The sequence below is a fragment of the Anopheles funestus genome, chromosome 3RL (assembly GCF_943734845.2).
Source record: "Anopheles funestus chromosome 3RL, idAnoFuneDA-416_04, whole genome shotgun sequence".
NCBI lineage: Eukaryota > Metazoa > Arthropoda > Insecta > Diptera > Culicidae > Anopheles > Anopheles funestus.
The window spans coordinates 27,861,280-27,879,578 of NC_064599.1; the positions used below are offsets into that span (position 1 = coordinate 27,861,280).

General features: G+C 38.3%; 1 protein-coding gene across 6 annotated transcripts; it reads right to left on the bottom strand.

Moving 5' to 3' along the window:
• Positions 1-695: 695 nt before the first annotated feature.
• LOC125771574 (transient receptor potential cation channel subfamily A member 1) lies at positions 696-15,681 on the bottom strand. 6 transcript variants are annotated; one of them, XM_049442318.1, is made up of 14 exons: positions 15,469-15,681; positions 15,236-15,400; positions 10,375-10,622; positions 9,216-9,411; positions 8,019-9,125; positions 6,209-6,523; positions 5,420-5,527; positions 4,314-4,511; positions 3,802-4,236; positions 2,132-2,248; positions 1,895-2,057; positions 1,535-1,813; positions 1,333-1,463; positions 696-1,258 (listed from the first exon to the last, which is right to left on the bottom strand). In XM_049442318.1, exons 1-14 carry the CDS (start codon positions 15,589-15,591, stop codon positions 1,088-1,090), a joined length of 3,756 nt encoding a protein of 1,251 aa, XP_049298275.1. In that variant the 5' UTR covers positions 15,592-15,681; the 3' UTR covers positions 696-1,087. The 6 variants fall into 6 exon arrangements, with proteins under 6 accessions (XP_049298275.1, XP_049298274.1, XP_049298277.1 ...); XM_049442317.1 differs by lacking the exon at positions 5,420-5,527 and adding an exon at positions 5,907-6,017; XM_049442320.1 differs by lacking the exons at positions 5,420-5,527; positions 15,236-15,400; positions 15,469-15,681 and adding exons at positions 5,907-6,017; positions 11,948-12,194; positions 12,357-13,753.
• Between the last annotated feature and the right edge of the window lie 2,618 nt (positions 15,682-18,299).

Below are 18,299 nucleotides of genomic sequence, written 5' to 3' on the forward strand. Positions count from 1 at the left end.
AATGGAATTTAAAATATCTTCCGTTCACAATGATTTGGAATTTGATTCGTGAAGTCATACAAAAGCAAGAAGCAATCATATCGACTTTAAAATACATCAATTTTACTACATAAGAAAATAAATCCCAGCATAAAAGCAATCAGAAACCACCTCAAATAATATTTCAATAACCAAACATTTGCTCTAGACCTTTAACTGTTGGATAAGGAGCGAAGAAGAAGTCCTTCAATTCCTTTTCCTTCTCAACATCATCAATTGGCTTCTAGTCACTCTAAACTCGGTCTATCCCTGTCCAATAATCCATTTTTCTTTGATTAAACGGGCAGTAAACCTTACCGTTTACTTTGGTGTTGCTTCTTACCCTTTTGTCCCGTGTGATCTTTTATGTTCCCTTTTATCTCCTACATTGTCATCTTCCTCTCCATCTCGAATGTGTTTTGTTAAGGAATGAACCATTCTGTATCAATTTGTCGTTTTATTGGGACTTCTTTTTCACAATACCATTTTACCTTTTATGATCCTCTCCGTTCTTTGTACCTCTTACAGTTAATAACCCTCTTGGAACCTTTTAATTTCATTTTTTTTTTATTTTCTACACTCCATTTTATGTTAAGATATTAAGTTAATTTGTTGTAGCCGTTAAGGTAAATTTATTTGAAATTGAATTTAAAAAAAAAGTTAAAAGACATATAAAATGGGGTGTGTAAGAGTATGTTTATGATTTTTATTAAATTTTCAACACATTTATCATATCGCTAGAAACAACATCAAAGTATCATGTGCAAAAGATCAAGTAGCAAAACCACTTACAAATGTTTGTGTTACTAAATTGTAGCCAAAATACAGTTTTTTGCTTTAAATATTAGAAAGTATACCGGTGGTGTGGTTTACCATCAGTAACGTTGGAGACATTTTAGTACTAACTTACAGACGCACACAAATGTATACATAATGATCACACACACACACACACGCACACGTACAAGCTCTGCTTTCTATGGTTAAAAGAGTGCTTAATTATTGAAACCGTCGATCATTTAAATGCAGGGAAACCGAATCAGTACAGTGAACTTCGCTACCATTGCACTCATTTGCCGATCGATTTGTTGAAGCTTAAGGTGGCACCGAGTTTCTTGCGTATCCTCGGTGATGACCAGCGTGACGATCGATTACTTGTCAGCAAACCGCTCGAGACTTTAAGATCGCTGGTAGGGACACCCTCATCGACATCATCTGCTTCAGTTTTGATCTCCATTTTCTATGTAGGAAATTGATTTAAATAAGTTTAATGAGTTTCAATAGGCATAGTTCCTTCAAGGCTCACGAAGGTACCTGTACGATCAACCGTAGTAGCTGATGTTGTGTGTCCAGTGCCATCCCAATGTCGCGCAACTTTCGCTTCTGTTTCTCCAGCTCAACCGCAACGTAGTCTTCCGTGTTTTCTAGCACATAATCGATACCACCTGTCCGAAACCCGGTAAAAACGTTAAACACAGCCCAACGACAGTTCGCTTCGGAAAACCGAATACGTTACCTTTGTAATCATCGGTAAAAGGATTGCAGAACCACTTACGCAGGACGGAGTCGAGGAATCCCAGTTTGCACTTCTTTTCGTTCGGATACTCGATCAGCTCCATTTTGTCAACCATCTCGAGCCACATTTGGGGCAGTTTGCGTTCCAGCTCCGTGTGCAACACCACCTGCATGGCAAGTCGCTTGAGTTGCGCGTTGCGCCGCACCGATTCAATGTCACCGACGGCCAAACCGATCAGCAAATTCATCAGTAGAATGGGCATCAGGATCATGAATAAACCTTCAGAGCAGAACCCCCCAAAAAAAATTTAATTAGTCACATCTCCGTGGCCGACATTTTGATCGTTACAGAGACACTTACACAGAATGACGAACGAAGGGAACGGAAATGGAAGATCTCCAACATGGTACGGTTGAACGTACGTGCCAACGAAATCCATCTCTCCCAGCATCATGGAGAATGTGCGCAGCAGTGACATGGGAATCGACGAGAACGACAGATGATTCACTTGGGGTTCAGAGACCTGAACAAAACAGTCGGAGAAGATAGTTAGGAATACGACTGAGACGGTATGTAATCTTCCTCAAATTTGTGTACCTTTGAGAGAAGAATGTAGAATGCCAACCCAAAAGCGATTATCAGAATGCTGAATACGATCAACACTTTAATGAGGGTTTGCAAGATTTCCAAAAACATCACCACGTATATACCAATCTGAAAGGAAACAGCCCAAAGGAGTCGTACGATTAGGTTATTTGTCTTGAGGAATTCTACATTTAAAAGAAAAGGATATTCGATAATCCCAAAGCTACGGCATGTGCTTTTTATCTGTAACAGTAGAAACATAGCTCAGTTCTTTAACGGTAGACACAGTCATGGTCGGAGATCTTAACCTACATATTCGATGTCTTAGGAAGCCAGTTGTCTGTATTTTCAACAAGTCTTCCTCGATTTTTCCTACTCCTGTTTGTTAGTAGAGCGGATTCTTAACGCCAAGGATGCATTGGAAGCTTCAACCGCAGTCAAGATACTTGGTTTAGCATCACAATTCAAACCCCGACATTCAAGCAAAATTCAAACTCTTTCAAAACATGGTTAAGAATTCATATTGTAACATAGGAAAAACTTTAAAGACATAAACATTGTGGCTTCATATGTAATGAATTTACCATAAAAAGTTAGAGAAATTTTATGAAAAATTGTTTCAGGTCGTTTGTTACTAAATATAAACTCCACGAATTAAGTTCGAACCTATAATTTGAAGTATTCTTTAAATTTTAATGCTTGGAAACTTTGTCAGTTAAGATTAGAATCAAAATGTAAAATTTAACATTTATTGCAGTACTATGGAAATTCTTGAAACATTTAGTAGTTCTCTATAAAAGAGAACATTTGCCGACGACACAAAGGCCATGTCAAAAGTAAATGCTTTTAAGGTGACAGCACAGACTATTTAAGTTTGATAAATCCTTCAAGAGGATCATTCAATAAACAGAGTATTAAATCCATCTGTAAATCTACTGGAGAGGACGAAGATCAATTTTTGTACTGGATCAATCTATAACAGATGATAGAAAATGGATGCATCGTTTTAATAACAAGCGGAAATATGTCCCACATACCTCTTTTCATTTTTCGATACATCGGAATTGTAATCAACAATGGCATTTCTGTAACAACAAAGGTTGTCGACATATTGCCAAATCGATTCAAGCATCCACTTGCTTCATCGAGGCCTATACGCATTTTTACTTGCATCATATTGGATTTTTCGAAGGAATTTTTTTTTTGTATCTCCCAAACGATGGCTTTCGGAGTGGATTTACACACGGTGAAATGAAGAAGCAAAAAAAAAACAAACATATTCCAATAACTGAGCAGGGACTGAAATGACGGAACATTCTTCTTCAATAAGATTCATTCTTGTTTCATCGCAAACGATGATGAGAAAATTTTATTAAAGCTTACTGTTTTATAGGCTGTTGGAATTGGAAACATTGAGCATATATTATGTTTGTTTTTTTACGAGCATTATGAAACCCTTTTATTAGACAACATTGCTTAAGGAGAAAGGGTATTTGATTGCATTTCATGATGTGAGATAGATGTCGAATTTATTCCTCTAAGAAATGGTATAGTGTGGTAAACACAGCACGAAACGATCAATTATTAATTTTTGAATATAACATATTTCCTGCCTATTTTAAATTGCTCAATATTACTCAAAATTAGAATAGGAAAAAAGGCTATTAAAAAATTTCTCTTACCTGATCAAACCGTTGCAGAAACAGCAGCAAATTAAACCACGACAGAAACACAGTTATCGAAGCCGCCGAATAGTTGATGCTGACGCACATGCCACTGGAAAACATGGGCCATATCATAATCAGTGCGGACGTGTAGAGTATCCACGAGATGAAGTTGTTCGGTTCGAGCAGATAATGCCACTTTTGCTGATAAACCTGCAACAGTTCGCGCATAGCATTCACGACGATGTAGATAATAATGCCAATGCCGGACACAAGCGTCGTGGTGGACACATCCATCTGTTCCTCAATCTGTGGCGGTGCGACTGAGGTCGTCACGTTTGCCATGGTACCATAATTGTATCCTTTCGTGCGGGCTAATGTTGAGCGCAACGCTAGTATGTGTTGCTGTCCACCGTAAGCTCCACCGTCCGGCGTATCACCTCCTTGCGTGTGCTATTGGTGCCAAATGTGAGATGAATTTTTAATCAACCCTAAACACAAAGTCCTCCCATTTTACTCGTTTTACTTACATTTCCAGTTGGATTTACGATGGGAGTAGCGTTGCGCATCAACTGCGACGTAAATAGTGTTACGAAAAATAGAAACACACTGTAGAACAGCAGATTGGCCAGGTGAAAGTATTTGCCGTAAGAGTTCCACTTCATTTGCAAGTACTTTTGGCTGAGGGGATGCGCTAACAGTTCCACCCGTCCGTGTGCTACCATCGCCTAGGGCCATCGAACCGAAGTTTCGGTGGATTGGCACGACGGAACAACAGCCAACAGGTACAGCGGGCGATGAAGAAAAGATTAATTGCATTACTTTGAGCGTAAACTAATGAGGTTTGAAAGCTACCAATTTAACGGACAGCCCGGACAACAACGACAGGAACAACATTGCAATAAGGGTGACGATACGCTAAGAAATAAAGCTCTCCTGTGTGCAAAAGGTTAATGGCGATGTAAAGTGATCATCGAAGCGAGTGCAAAAGTTTTGCTACTGCGGTGTTTAAGCTTTTAAGCTTTAACTTGCCTGCATTTCGATGGCATTTATTAAAAAAAATACTTTCATGAATTCCTTTTCACAATGAGGATTAGTTTTTCGACACTTGCTAGTCTATTTGGTCAATTAGGACTAGGTATATTCGATCGAATTGTAACCTTTGTGTTCCTATATCAAATCAATTACAACTCTTTTGTTTAATCCTACGATTCTAATTTAAATCCTTTTCAATTTTTAATTGTTAATTTATTGTTAAATTTTATGGAAAAAGGTCTATACTTAATTGCGGACCATTACATTACTTTCATAATTATTTCATTCCATTTTTACTTTATTTTTAAATATAAAGTTAACACATATATAAGTAGAAGTTAGAAAGAAAATAAAGGGGAAAATATTCCAGGAAGCACTGTACAATAACATCGAAACAAGAGGAATAATAAAAAAAGCGTTGCATTAAAAATTAGACACATGAAGAAAATAAAAACACTGAAAACTAACATAAAAAAATGTTAATAAAATCAAACCACCATTAATAGAACCACCTTCTACATGTTAAATGATTCACATCCATTCACTACACAGATAAACATAAAAGAAGATCAAACACAAATAAACACAAAAAAACACCCACATTAACGACATGCAATGGTGGTGGACGCCATTTCGGGTCGTTCATAGTTTTCCGTATCTCTGCAATGGACTCTTGTGACTTTTGGTACGCGTGAAATGAATATTTGATCTGCAGCGAGGCAAAAGCGAAAATAGACCGCATCAGTTCTCATGCAGATCTGTTAGGATGAATTTCGATCGTGTATTAACGGGTGTGTCATAAAACGGTGAGACATCTTCTAGTGAAAGTATCTCACTGTACTGTACTGGAACTCAGCGTTTAAGAGAAGATTAAAAGCGAATCCGTTTACAAATTGGTGGAATATTACGACCGTCCGCAGCTGATATTCCCACTGTAAAGCTCATGCAGTGTAACAATACAATTCAAGCTGGTAATAGATAATTGTGTGTAAAATTTTGCGGAACAGCATGCGGGTCCGGTTCCACATCAGCAAAACCATGCAGAGAAGCACCTCGAGCGAAAGGTTTGGTTTAGTGGCCCCGCTTACGTTCAGTGCCGGAAGCGGTATCGGTTTCGATATCTGGACGGCTTCACCGGTACGTGCATCCATCTGTGCGTACAGTGCCGGACACTGCAGACAGGTAAACGAGTATCGAATCTGTTTCGAGAGGTTTAGTTATTAGTCAGTTAGTTGCATTGTAAGTGGTTGATTTTTTTTTGGGTGAATATCACTTCACCTTCCCATGTTTTGGCCACGTGAAAACCTTACCGCGGTATTGTTGAATGTTTTTTTTTGTGCTGAAATGAAATTAATTAACCCGCCATCGGGCTACAAGGTGCGGTACTTACGTAGAAACTCTTCGAGTCCTTCTTGCAGTTTGCCTTGGTGATGCAATTGTCCTGTACGGCTTCGAAGACACGCGGCATCGAAGCGATCAGGGCCAGCGTTACGCACGGATGTTTGTCCGATTTCAGTGCCATCACCTCGCCGGAACGTTCCTCGTGAGTGGCCATGGCAAGGGCCGCCTCCGGATACTTGTAATAAATCGCATAGTCGATTGCGCTCATGTCCATGTAATTGTGAAGCAGTTTACAGCCGAGACTGAGCAGCAGTACCACCGCATTGGGTTTGTTCTCCATCGTGGCTAAATGTAATGCCGTATTCTGGTTTTGGGATGGTAATAAAAATGGAAATCAGTTGCCATCTACTTGATCACAGTATGGGTACTGTGAAGAAGGACAATTAATCGTTGCTTTATAACTGTGTTGTTTATTTAGGAACGCAGTATTGATTGGCATTAGAGCTCTGTTCAATTAATTTTAAGAAAAGGGCAGATGTAAAAATAGCACTTTGAATAGAAGACTTACATAAACCAAAAAATGGACAGGTTTTTGACATTTTTTAAGAGAGTTCTGCGCCTCCTAACGATAATTCCAGGCACTTTGTGGTCATCTAATTGAAAAATATGTCATTTTATATATGTTTTTCCGGAAGTTTAATTTAGCATATAGCTCAAAGATGAAGATCTCGAGAAAAGTGATCAGTTATCGTTCTCCGGAGAGGCAGGAGGAAGCATCTGGACAAGATGGACATTTTTATGTACCCGACAAGTAGACATTCAGCCAGAAAAAGAGCCTGAAGATGTTGGTGAAAGAATTCTTTTCGAAGAAAGCGTTACGTCAGAGTCCTGATTGATGATGCGATTGACTTGATACTGTCTAGGATCGAGTATGATAAATTAATGAAAGAGCGTGTACTTTACGTCCGGCACCATGAAGCTACGCGTTGGCGACACCAACATCAAATTTCCGTGAAAAATTCCTTGTGTGTATGTGGCTTTCCATTAGCGAAAAGGAAAATAATATTTCCTCCAGAACTTACGGTGTTTTTGGATATGATCAAGTACATAGCTATCCAAAGTTGTAGTGAACTTTTGGACAAACCACCACGCAATGGTTCTCAGATGTGACCGTTTCATCTTTAATAGCCAAATCTCAACCAACGATTTTGAGCCACAAAACCGAATATAAATCAATGGCCAAGACCACCAAAAAGTTTATGAAAAGCATTTCTATCTCAGGTAGCCTTTGCTTAGGTTCCTTCCAACTGGCGCATGGCAGTCCGGTAGAAAATCAAGAGATCTGTCTAGAACAGGGATGAGCAACCTTTTAGAGCTTCAGGCCACATTTAAAATCAAAAACTGGTTGGCGGGCCTCATTGCAGGATGCATTGATATAATAATTAATGTAGTAAAGCTGCTTTTATCCAGACTTTTTCGGACTAGAAGCATTGCTGTATTTTTGAAAAGTGAATTAGGATTAAAAATCTTTTTTTTTAGTTTTGAGCGTTGTATTAAGCGGGTAATTTGCACTATTAATTCTTAATAACATTTAATATAAAATTTGATATTGGCTATTCGCGGGCCGCATAAAACCAATTCGAGGGCCACATGCGGCCCGCGGGCCGCAGGTTGCTCATGCCTGGTCTAGAATGCTTAATGAACATAAGGTTCAAGAAAGCTTTAGTGCAGTTATTTTTATTGTTTTTTCCAACACCATTCAAAATAAGTCCATTTTTTGTTAATGCGTACGCTATTTTTTATATTTTAATTTGCATTTAAATAAATTTAAATTAAAATAAAACCACTTCCAAACTTACCCCATCTTTGTCAACCTGATCCAGCAGATGCGAATGGACAGAATGCAGTAGCTCGATCGTTTGCGTGTAACCGGACATTGCGGCCAGATGTAGCGGATTGCGTCCGTTATGGTCCCGGTGCAGTAAAGCGCCCCGGTTCAACAACATCTGCACGACCCGTGTGTGGCCCTGCTGCGAAGCAATATGCAATGGCGTCAACCCTTCACCATCACTTTCGTTTATAATAAACGTTCCCTTCTCGGAGTCAAGTAGCTGCCGCACTGTATTGTACCGTCCGTATCGTGCCGCAAAGTGGAGTGGACTTTCGTTATTGTTATTCTTCAGATTAATACACGCTCCAAGCCGTATCAGATTCTCCAACGAGCGAATGTGACCTTCACGGCTAGCGTAATGTAGCGGCGAACAGCCCGCATCATCCTTTTCGTTCAGCAGCTGAAGCAGATAGATTTCGGACTGTGTGTGGCATACCTCCTTTGCGAACTCATCCAAACACCCACCGTTCATGATGACCAGATGCAGCACGTTACGGGAATTCACATCTTTTAGGCTAATGTTTGCACCGAGCCTGATCAAGGTCATTACCGTGCGCCAACCAGCACGCGACGAAGACAGCAACAGTGGCGACCGTTTCTCCTTGTCCATCGCATTAATGTCGGCACCCTCCTTCACCAAATACTCGACAATCTCCGGATGGTCAAACATGGCGGCACAGTGTAACGGTGTCATCTTCTGAATGTCGGTACAGTTCAAGCTGATGCGCTTCTCGACCGGTTGCATGCGAAACATAAGCTTCACTATCTCGATGGCGCCCTGTGCTGCCGCCAGATGTACCGGCGTTGAAAGGTCATGCTGTTGGGTGGAAATTTTTGCTCCCGATTTAAGACACAGCTCTACCGCCTTGATATCACCACCATGGACGGCCGAGTGCAGTGGCACATTGCCTTCCGAGTCGTAGAACGAAATCATCTCCTCCCTTGTGCAGCCCTTCGATTCACCCCACTGGAAGAAGACTTCCATTGTTTTGGAGCTGGCGTTTTTAGCTGCCTCGTGTATCGGATAGTATCCGTTGTTGCACGGTTTCCTTGGACAAGCTCCAAACTCTGAAATCTGCATGTTAATACGATATCCCCACCAGCAGGAAAAAAGGTCAATAAAAGCTACCATAGAAATCGAAGAAAAACCTTTGCTTACGCTTACCAATATTCTCGCACACTCTTCGTTATCGTAGATAGCGGCCAAGTGCAGTGCTGTTCTACCGTGTTCTCCACCCTGCTGTATGTCGATCACTTCACGATATTTGCCCATAACCTGCAGCGCATTTACTTTGTTCTGTTCGGTTGCCAAATGCACTGGTGCTAGCTTCTTTTCGTTGAGAATGTTTGTCGCTACTGGACTGTGGAATAACAGTATCACGTTATATCGATTAAATTGAAGATATATAATAAAAGCAATGATTTAATTAATTAATTAACCATATGTAACGTATCTTACATTTAAAGGTGTATTTTGCAATATTCATACATCTCAAATTTTTCTGACAAAAAATTTAGTTATGCAGTTATACAATCAATTTCGTAATATAATAACAGAGTAAAACTATCCCTTTTAAAAAATTTATATCTTCTACGAGCACCTACCACTACAACCTACCAGGCGTCTCCATTAGGATGGAGGCGCATGTAACGATATAGCAATATAATAAATTCAATGCAATTATACACAAAAAATATCAGAGTAAAATCAGTTTTTAAAATGTTTTGAAAAATTAGTGACACACAAAATTTTACAAAAATATTGACCCGTCAAACCCATTTTTAAAATTATACCAAATTGGTAGAACATTAATAACTTCTTTTTAACAACGAGACTCGTTATATCTAATCTTATCAAAATGTTACCTGAACGCTAGTCAAAAAAAGGAAAAGTTAATTTAAAGTGAAAACAACCGAACATGATGTAAGTTAATTCACGTAGAGACAAAAAAATAAATTAAATAAATGAAGGTGGATAATTTATTTCAACCAATACAATATTCATTTCTACTAGATGATGTTAGATGAATATTTTTGTATGTGATTTACATTACATAATTAAACAATTTTTTATTGCTATTACGTATTATTTTCAAACACACAAATGAGATAAAATTTACGTTAGAAAAACTTTCAATGCAAACATCTACACGTGCGATGCATACTGGAACGAATAACTTTTTCCTCGATATGATGTAAAGTTTTTCAAATTTCGCCCAAAACCCTATCCAACTCATTGCTGAAACTATTGTGTCCTCTTATCCGATTAAACGTTGTGCCAACACCTTGCAATTACGGATAGTATGGTTTTGTTAAATACTTACATTTTCAGTAGAAATTCCAACGCATCCAGCGAATCATTCTCGACTGCCGTATGAAGCGGTGTGTTTCCAACCATGTCTTGTGCATTCAAGTTTCCTCCTTGGCCGTGTATAAAGGTAAGGATGTTAACACGGTTTCGTGCCGCTGCCTGGTGGGCAGCCGTCCGACCCTTGCTATCTTTTACCGACAGGCGGTTATTGTCTCCCTCATAGAGCCGTATAAATTCCTCGAGATTACCGGCTTCTGCTGCCTGTTTAGAGTGTTGGAAATTATGTGGTTGGATTACAGAGTGTTGGGTCATATAAAATCGATCAATAATTGTGAAAATGGTCCATGTTGAATGTTTCTTTATAGTATTATCATTAGTGTACAATTCAATATAATGATACATTTCAATTAATTAACTTAAATTTTCACTATTATATTTTTTAACACATCAAAACTATCTGCAACTGTTTTTGAATCACTATTTCAATCTTTTTCCTGTGGCTTCTTGTGTTAGCACTAACACAGATGGCCGCTCGATACACACCACATATCGCTTTAAAGCACTAACCATCAACACAGCAAACGATGTACGTGTACTTTTTTTCATCACATCAATCCAACACAATCTTACTCTCGGCGTTTCAGTATACGCCGACTTTTTTAATTTCTTTTCCATCAATTCGCTCATGGAAATGTCACAACTGCGTGTTGCCAGAAACAACCAAACCCGATCGGAAGATGCTTTCCAACTGATGGCACAAATAACCCTTCGTCTATGCATAGCTTTAACGCTTTCGATTAGCCAAAAACACATTTGACATCTTTCATTCTGGCAATGATAAAAAAATGATACGGCAATGACACGCAATGTCGCAATTATTGTGCAGTTCCTAATGTTGGCGATTTTCTTTATGCTTCGATAGTACATACAACCCCATTTCTGTCAGCCTACCTATTTATCAGTTATTTACTTTGCTGAGAAAACTGACTGTGAAAACACACTATCAATGTCATTCGTTGCCTTTTGCATCCGAGACCGCAGCGCGTGTGGGGAAATGGGAAGTCCGCTAGATACCTAAACATTTGGTTAATCGAATGAGTGACAAGGCTGATGAAATACGTGCCTATCGTTACGATCGCTAGTACAAATATGACAGACAGATGGTACAATGAGTGTCATTGTTGATTGTGTGATAATTAAACTATACTGAGCAGAGTAAGTGATAAACAGTCAAGGGTCAATCGATTTCCTTATGAAACGTGGTGGATGGGAAAGTACTAAACACAGCAAAATTTGCCCCCATTAAGTACATTTATACATTAGTAAATTGGAATATTAGCTATGAACACGTGCAAACTATAACCTACCAGGCGTCTCCATTAGAATGGAGACGCCTGGTAGGTTGTAGTTTGCACGTGTTCATACCTAATGCGCACACAGAGATGCATGAGCGTATACAGTCTGAGCATATGAAGTCTTATCAATGTTACACAAAAATCATTAAAATTAAATCAGTTTTTAATAAATTAATTCATGAAACACCAAAAAATAAACCCATCTTTCATCCTCGAAAACCTGATAGTAACCTTTATTACTTCCTCCGCATTAATGCGTGCCGTTCCTTGCAGGCGCAGCACACGGCTCCAATTGACCGGTATTTTCAGCGGTGTTGCGATCGTGAATCCGTTACGTTGCGAACAGTTGCGCCACATATGTCGAAGAGATTTTCGTGTATACATAGCAAGGGATAGCATCCGATTAGGTACACTCGAGGCTAAATATTGCGGTCGGGTTCGATAGCGTCGGTAGTGGCGAGATGCACTTTAACAAGCACTATAAATTTCTCGTACGTTTTGTTGATTGATGCAGGGCATATGAAGGATAGGAATTTTACGTACACATTTAAACATCTTTAAACGCACATATCCTAACGTTTTATACTAAAATATCGAAGCAATACGATATATTATTCCTCTGAGTTCAAGTTACACTTACATCACGGTATATTAATTTTGTGAAACTTTGCGTCCTAGTAGATTCACTTTCTCATTAATTACACTTCAACAGATAATAACTGTGATTGATTAATTATCTATCGTAAACGACCGATGTGTTGCAACTTTAGTAATTGATCTATTGCCCTTCCTGCTGGTACACCGGTTAGGCAACAGCAAACACTTCATAAAATGGGTTGCCTTTGTAAGATCGAAAAATATCCCGCAGGCAACCAATATAATTCATCAACTGCTATTAATTTATCATCCAAACACTGCTGGACAGTCACGAACAACTATCCTTTGGTAGTAAGTAAGAAGTATGCTTCATGTTTACTTGATAACTTGTAATAGATAATTTGATGAGATTTTTTTTCTTTTATAGTTTTATTCTCTTTTTGTAGACACTTTTAGTGTAACTTACAGTAGAATAATTAGAATTCTTATAAAAAATAACAAAACAAAAATAACAAATAAAATTATAAAAAATATACTTTTTACTATAATAGATATATAAATACTAATAGAACTTTGAGTCACTTTTTTATGCACTTAAACAATTTTGATTTATATGTTTCTATGCTTATAAATCACCCTGGTTCATAACAAGGCAGGAAAAACCACACACGTCCACGTAATAATACATAAGCCACCGAGGATTATTGCCCAACGTCATAAAAGCACGTCTTAAAGTAAGCAAACGTTTACTTTCATAGTTCGTTTTTATTCCACAAAAAAACAGTCACCAAATAAAAAAATTAACAAAACTCAACACAGATGTACAATAATACATGGTAAAGAGTAATAAAACTTCCATGCAAAAATGTTGATATTTGCCCAACGAACTGCCCCAAACCAATGGGGCAAGAACAACCGATGCACAATCGTTTGATCCTTAATGCAATGAACCGTTACACTGGACTAGTGATTTACTCTTCCTTATCGGAACACATCGGCTAAAGATCGCGGACAACGCGAGACTGAGGATAAACTACCTAGACGCTAGGTATTATATAGCTCCGTACGTCCATCAGCAGGATACGCGAAAGGATGCTGAGAGAGCCACAGTGAACGTGGAGAGCGAGAAGGAAGTTGCAGGTCCTTCTAGAATGATGCCAAAGAACAAGCAACTTTTGTAAGAGAAAAGCAAAGTAAAAGCTGCCGTAGAGAGTGAAACACTCTCCGCCATCAATCAAAGAGTATCCTTTTGCTGTCGAAGTTGTGGTTTAAATCGGAGAGCTTTTACTTTTACCTGCTGTCGTTGAACGCGAACCACCGTGGTTGAAATCATAGATCGTACCGTCAATTACGCTTTACGATGCAACCAACCGTACGGAAACATTGGTTTGGCATTGAAATGGCCATCACCATCAGTAAAGCCATTGGAGCAGATACGGTATAAAGTTAAATTTCAACGGGACAAAAAAAGGATGGAAAAAGGGGGGTAAAAAACATCCCCATTCCCTATTCCCAAAAGGAATCGTCTACATGATGTTTTGATATTATTTTTTAAACTTTCTACAGGGAATACTCAACCGTTAGCAGCGATTTGTGAAGCATTTTTCGAGTACTCATGTGTATTGCATGGTTCCATTAGCTTCACGCGATCATTGGTTCAAGTTTCGAGCGAGTTGTAGAAATCACCGCAGTACCATAATTGAATGGGAGCATTTTTCATCCAACCATCAAACGATGTAATCGGTATGGAAATGGATATAACATGACTCATTTGTATCTTATTAATATTGTAAATTTCAATTACAGGGGGAATGTCAATTATCCGGGCGCTATTTAACTGAGTGCCGGATAACCCGCACTTTTTTTAAATTACACTTCCAAAAGCGATTTGGCATGTAACTAAGCATGTGCACAATGCGTAAGAGTGAGTGATTTTAATCCTGTAAGTGAATGTATGGTTTGAACTCAGCACAAAAGTTTTAATGACTCTATTCATTGCTCTTTTGCATTTCAACTCACTCAATATGTTTTTTTTTGCTCGGTTAGAACGGCCTAGCCGTATCAAAACTTATTTTACCACGTAGCCGGATAGTCAGTCCTTGCTACGGGGAGACGGTCCGGATGGGATTTGAACCCGGTCCGGTCGTGTGGACGGGCGCCGTTTTTCACATGCACCACCGGGCCGCCCCGTCTCACTCAATATGTAAGAGAAAGTCTGAACTGAAAGATCTATGTTATGCCTTCTTTCAGTAGAAATTTTTAAAAGCCAAATTGGTACAATAGTCCATCAGTAACTCATGTCACAAGGGTTATTCTTATATTTATTTCCAGGAGTGTAGATTGTGGAAGTGCTGAGCTGGACACATTTTGGGGCGGATATCAAATCCCACCCGGTTATCTTGATTATCCAGAATAGATAAATAAAGACAAACTACTGAAGAAACCATAATCCAAGTCCTACAAGCATTCGATTTTGAAGACCGATTTAGCTGAATTTGGTTGTCTAACAACTTCTTCCTTTGTGTATCAATACTGATTTTCCTTAACTTTATTTATCTGTAGCAAGACATCCAGTTCTACGTACGAGGTTACGATTCGGATGCACCTCTACCACACACAACAGCGGCCTGTGAGGATCCATGATTCTTTGAGGATTTAATAATCTTTGAGTATTCATAACACTTTTAGGATTTAATACTCTTTAAAGTTTAATGAATCCGTGAGGATTCTTAGTGATCTTTAAGGATTCATGAATCTTTAGAAGAAATATTCAAAAGAAAAGAAAGATTCACTCAACACTACTTTTATAGCAACACCCATTTACGGAAACCATATTAAAAATGGTAATTAATTTAATCGCGAATAATAATATCCTAACCTTGATGGAAGAGGATGAAATAGCTTCTATCTAGTTTTACTCACCCTAAGTATACGGTACGGACTGTCACTCAGTAGACATACTTCCGCTTCGGCTGGTTGTGTTAAAATCGCCTGCAGTTCGTTATTGTCGTGTGCGTTAATTTGGTTCACCTTCGTAGATTGAATGCCATGGCCGGTCGGCAGCTTCAACCGTGACAGTAACCAATTCTGCAAGATGTTACGATACAGCCATATGAATTACAAGCTCACCGGGACAGTTTCCACAAGCTTCTCACCTTAAAGGCTTGCGTTTGTTGAAGATCCTCTTCCACTTGATTGGCGTCACAGGTCGGTAGTGTGTGCTCTGTATCGGAACGAACTGATCTAGGACTGTGTATTAAGTAAAGTGGCGTAGGCATCGTTTACAGCGAACTGCTGATGCTGATTAGCATCATACACTTGGAACAATTTATAGTTTTTTAAAAAATTAATTATTCATTCACTTGTTTAAAAAAAAGAAAATATTTCACTTCCTATAAGCTTAAAACGCTTAGATGCTTTCAAAAATTTGATTAAAAAATGTTACACTTAAATTTATTATTTATTATTTTATTATTTTAATTTGTATGCACTTAAAGTATATTTTTTACAAAAATATACCAGGTGATATTATGAAATACCGTCTGTTTTCACAAAAGAACGGACAAAATTTTTAAGCACTTTTCTTCTTTAAAATGTAATAACTTCATCAAATTTGGATCACTTAAACTCGTTTATATTTCGCAAAATTTCGCCATTTCTAACAAGCAGCAAGTTGTACGATTACTGGTCACGCAAAGTTATTAATCATACATAACGAACATTTCCAATAGACTTTTCTATTACCAAACCACATTACCACCTTCATTGTAACGCTGCTTTGTACGTGGTGTATAATTTAAACAGCACTGTTAATCACGGACGAGGTTTTTCACGAGGCTTCAAATGCATATGCAAATATTACGTGACTTTTCAATCACTTTTTGTAAGCAATTTAAACACATGTTCACGCTTCACGGTAACAATATTTTGCGAAAAAGAAACACACAGTAAGGGAACAATTGGACAAGCATTGGAGTACACTTTTCTTTCGTTTAAATTTACTTTCCTTTTCATGGAAAAATAATAATCAAAATTTAAAAAAATCAGAATTTTAAATATTTTTCACTTTCACAACAATAAAATCATTTGTTTTTGTTCACAATCACATTGATCGGTATTTTATAAATTAAAAAAAAACTGTTTAACAGGCACTACTAAAAAGGACACTTTTCACAAATTTATACCAGTATGTTGTGCACTAGCTCGTATGTACGTTCGGCATGTCCAGCGGCTGACGGAATACTGCTGCAATAGTATCGGAACGAGTTAAATTAAGCAAATGATTAGAGCGAGGCGAGAAAATGCCCGTCTGCCTGCAATAATCCGAAAAAGGGAAACAGGAAGGGCAACTGGAAAAACAGTGGGTTGTTGTGTGCGTAGCAATATACTGGAAAAAGCTAGATGGTAAAGCTTCACCCTTCGCAACCGAATCCACACGAGCGGGTGAATCGAATCGGGTGAAGGTGATTTCCACTATCGAGGAAAATAAACAGTAAAATAAAAATTGCTTTCCAACAACATTTAAGTGTGTGTGTGCCGTGTGTATTGAATTTCCATTGTGCAGCTCAGAAACTTTTCATTTCGCCCACCGTAAAGGAAAAAACGGGGAGAGTCACGTGGAAGAATATAACGGACAAGATAAACCATACGCAATCGCAAAGAAAACATCATTTAGCGCCTGCTGGTAGGAATCGCTTCACTGTCTGTTACGCTCGTAGGACGAACACCGTTTGGCATGAAGCGCACAGATGAATGATTACGATAAGCGAACGATCATCGGAATCCAAACGAATGCCTTGTGTATCAACGGACGACACCATCAGTGATTAGTGCTTTAGTGATGAAATAAGGTTTCTTTCGAGTAAACGTACATGATGTTTGTTGTTATGGCACGTTGGTCCTGGACAGCAGAAAGCGTAATGAAAGACAGCCTACAGTGTCTTCCGTATTGCCGTTGTTTAGACGAATTATTTATAGCATCCAATAAAATTACTCCGAGCTGACGAAGGTTTAATAAACATTTAAAGCTTTCATAATTTAATTGTAGCACACGGAAAACAGAAAACATTTTCTTACCGCAAAAGAAAAACGAACTCAAACTTGATTCACCAAAAAAACACGGAACCAAATTGTCAGTGTCCCCGTCCAGGGAGAGTCGGGCCAATTCCGTCCATTTATCAAAGTAACGTTTCAGTGTCTATTCCCCGACGAACGTTCAACGGCGTACAACTGCTCGGTCGATCTTATCGGTCATTATTTTAATGGGTGGCCCGGGACAGCTGAGTTCCAGCCATTTGCGGTGCAAGTTTAGTTTTTGGGTTCCGTACGGATCATTCTACCAAGGGGTGTAACTTGTTGCATGTAACTGCACCCCCTATTAGACCGGTATAAGTTTCACAATTCTGTCATCGGTTCGTTAGAAATAGAGGCTTTTCCGCGCAGAACTATCTTTTTTTTTTGCTGCTAGACGTACGTATATGTTGCGTATGTCAACATTGCGCCAGATTTTCTCGCCGAAGCACTGAAAATCGATTTTCTACCAGTTTCAATTTGAAGAGTAGAACGGTTTCGTTCTTTTTATCATGTAATGTGAAACTTTAGGGTGTGTGATAGACAACTATTTTCATCAAAAGGCTGTGCAAAAACAGTTATTAGATTGTTCGGTAAATAGAAATAGACTATGAGGCATCATGGAACAAAACCACGGTGGATTAAACATTTTTTTATTAATATTGGAAAACCTTGTATGGTAAAATTATATTTATTATATAAACTATTACAATTTTCAATATTAGGTTTATAGGCATGTATGAGTTCATGTACTAATAGTTTGGTTTTTAATATTTAAATATTTTAAATGATCGTTTAATATTTTGAATATTGTATTTACTTTCTTTCTCACAAAATATTAAATTTCTTTAAGAATGCATTTAATTTAACTAAAATTGTTCTCTTTGAAAGTTTTTTCTTCATTTCTTTCCCAATT

Excerpts from the sequence above, each read along its gene's own strand:
- LOC125771574 (XM_049442317.1), bottom strand. The coding sequence starts at position 15,591 with ATGCCTACGCCACTTTACTTAATACACAGTCCTAGATCAGTTCGTTCC. Across the intron at positions 6,018-6,208 it reads AGGACTCGAAGAGTTTCTAC|ATTCGATACTCGTTTACCTG; the intron begins GTAAGTACCGCA and ends CTCTCGAAACAG. Across the intron at positions 2,249-3,801 it reads TTCTGCAACGGTTTGATCAG|ATTGGTATATACGTGGTGAT; the intron begins GTAAGAGAAATT and ends GTTTCCTTTCAG.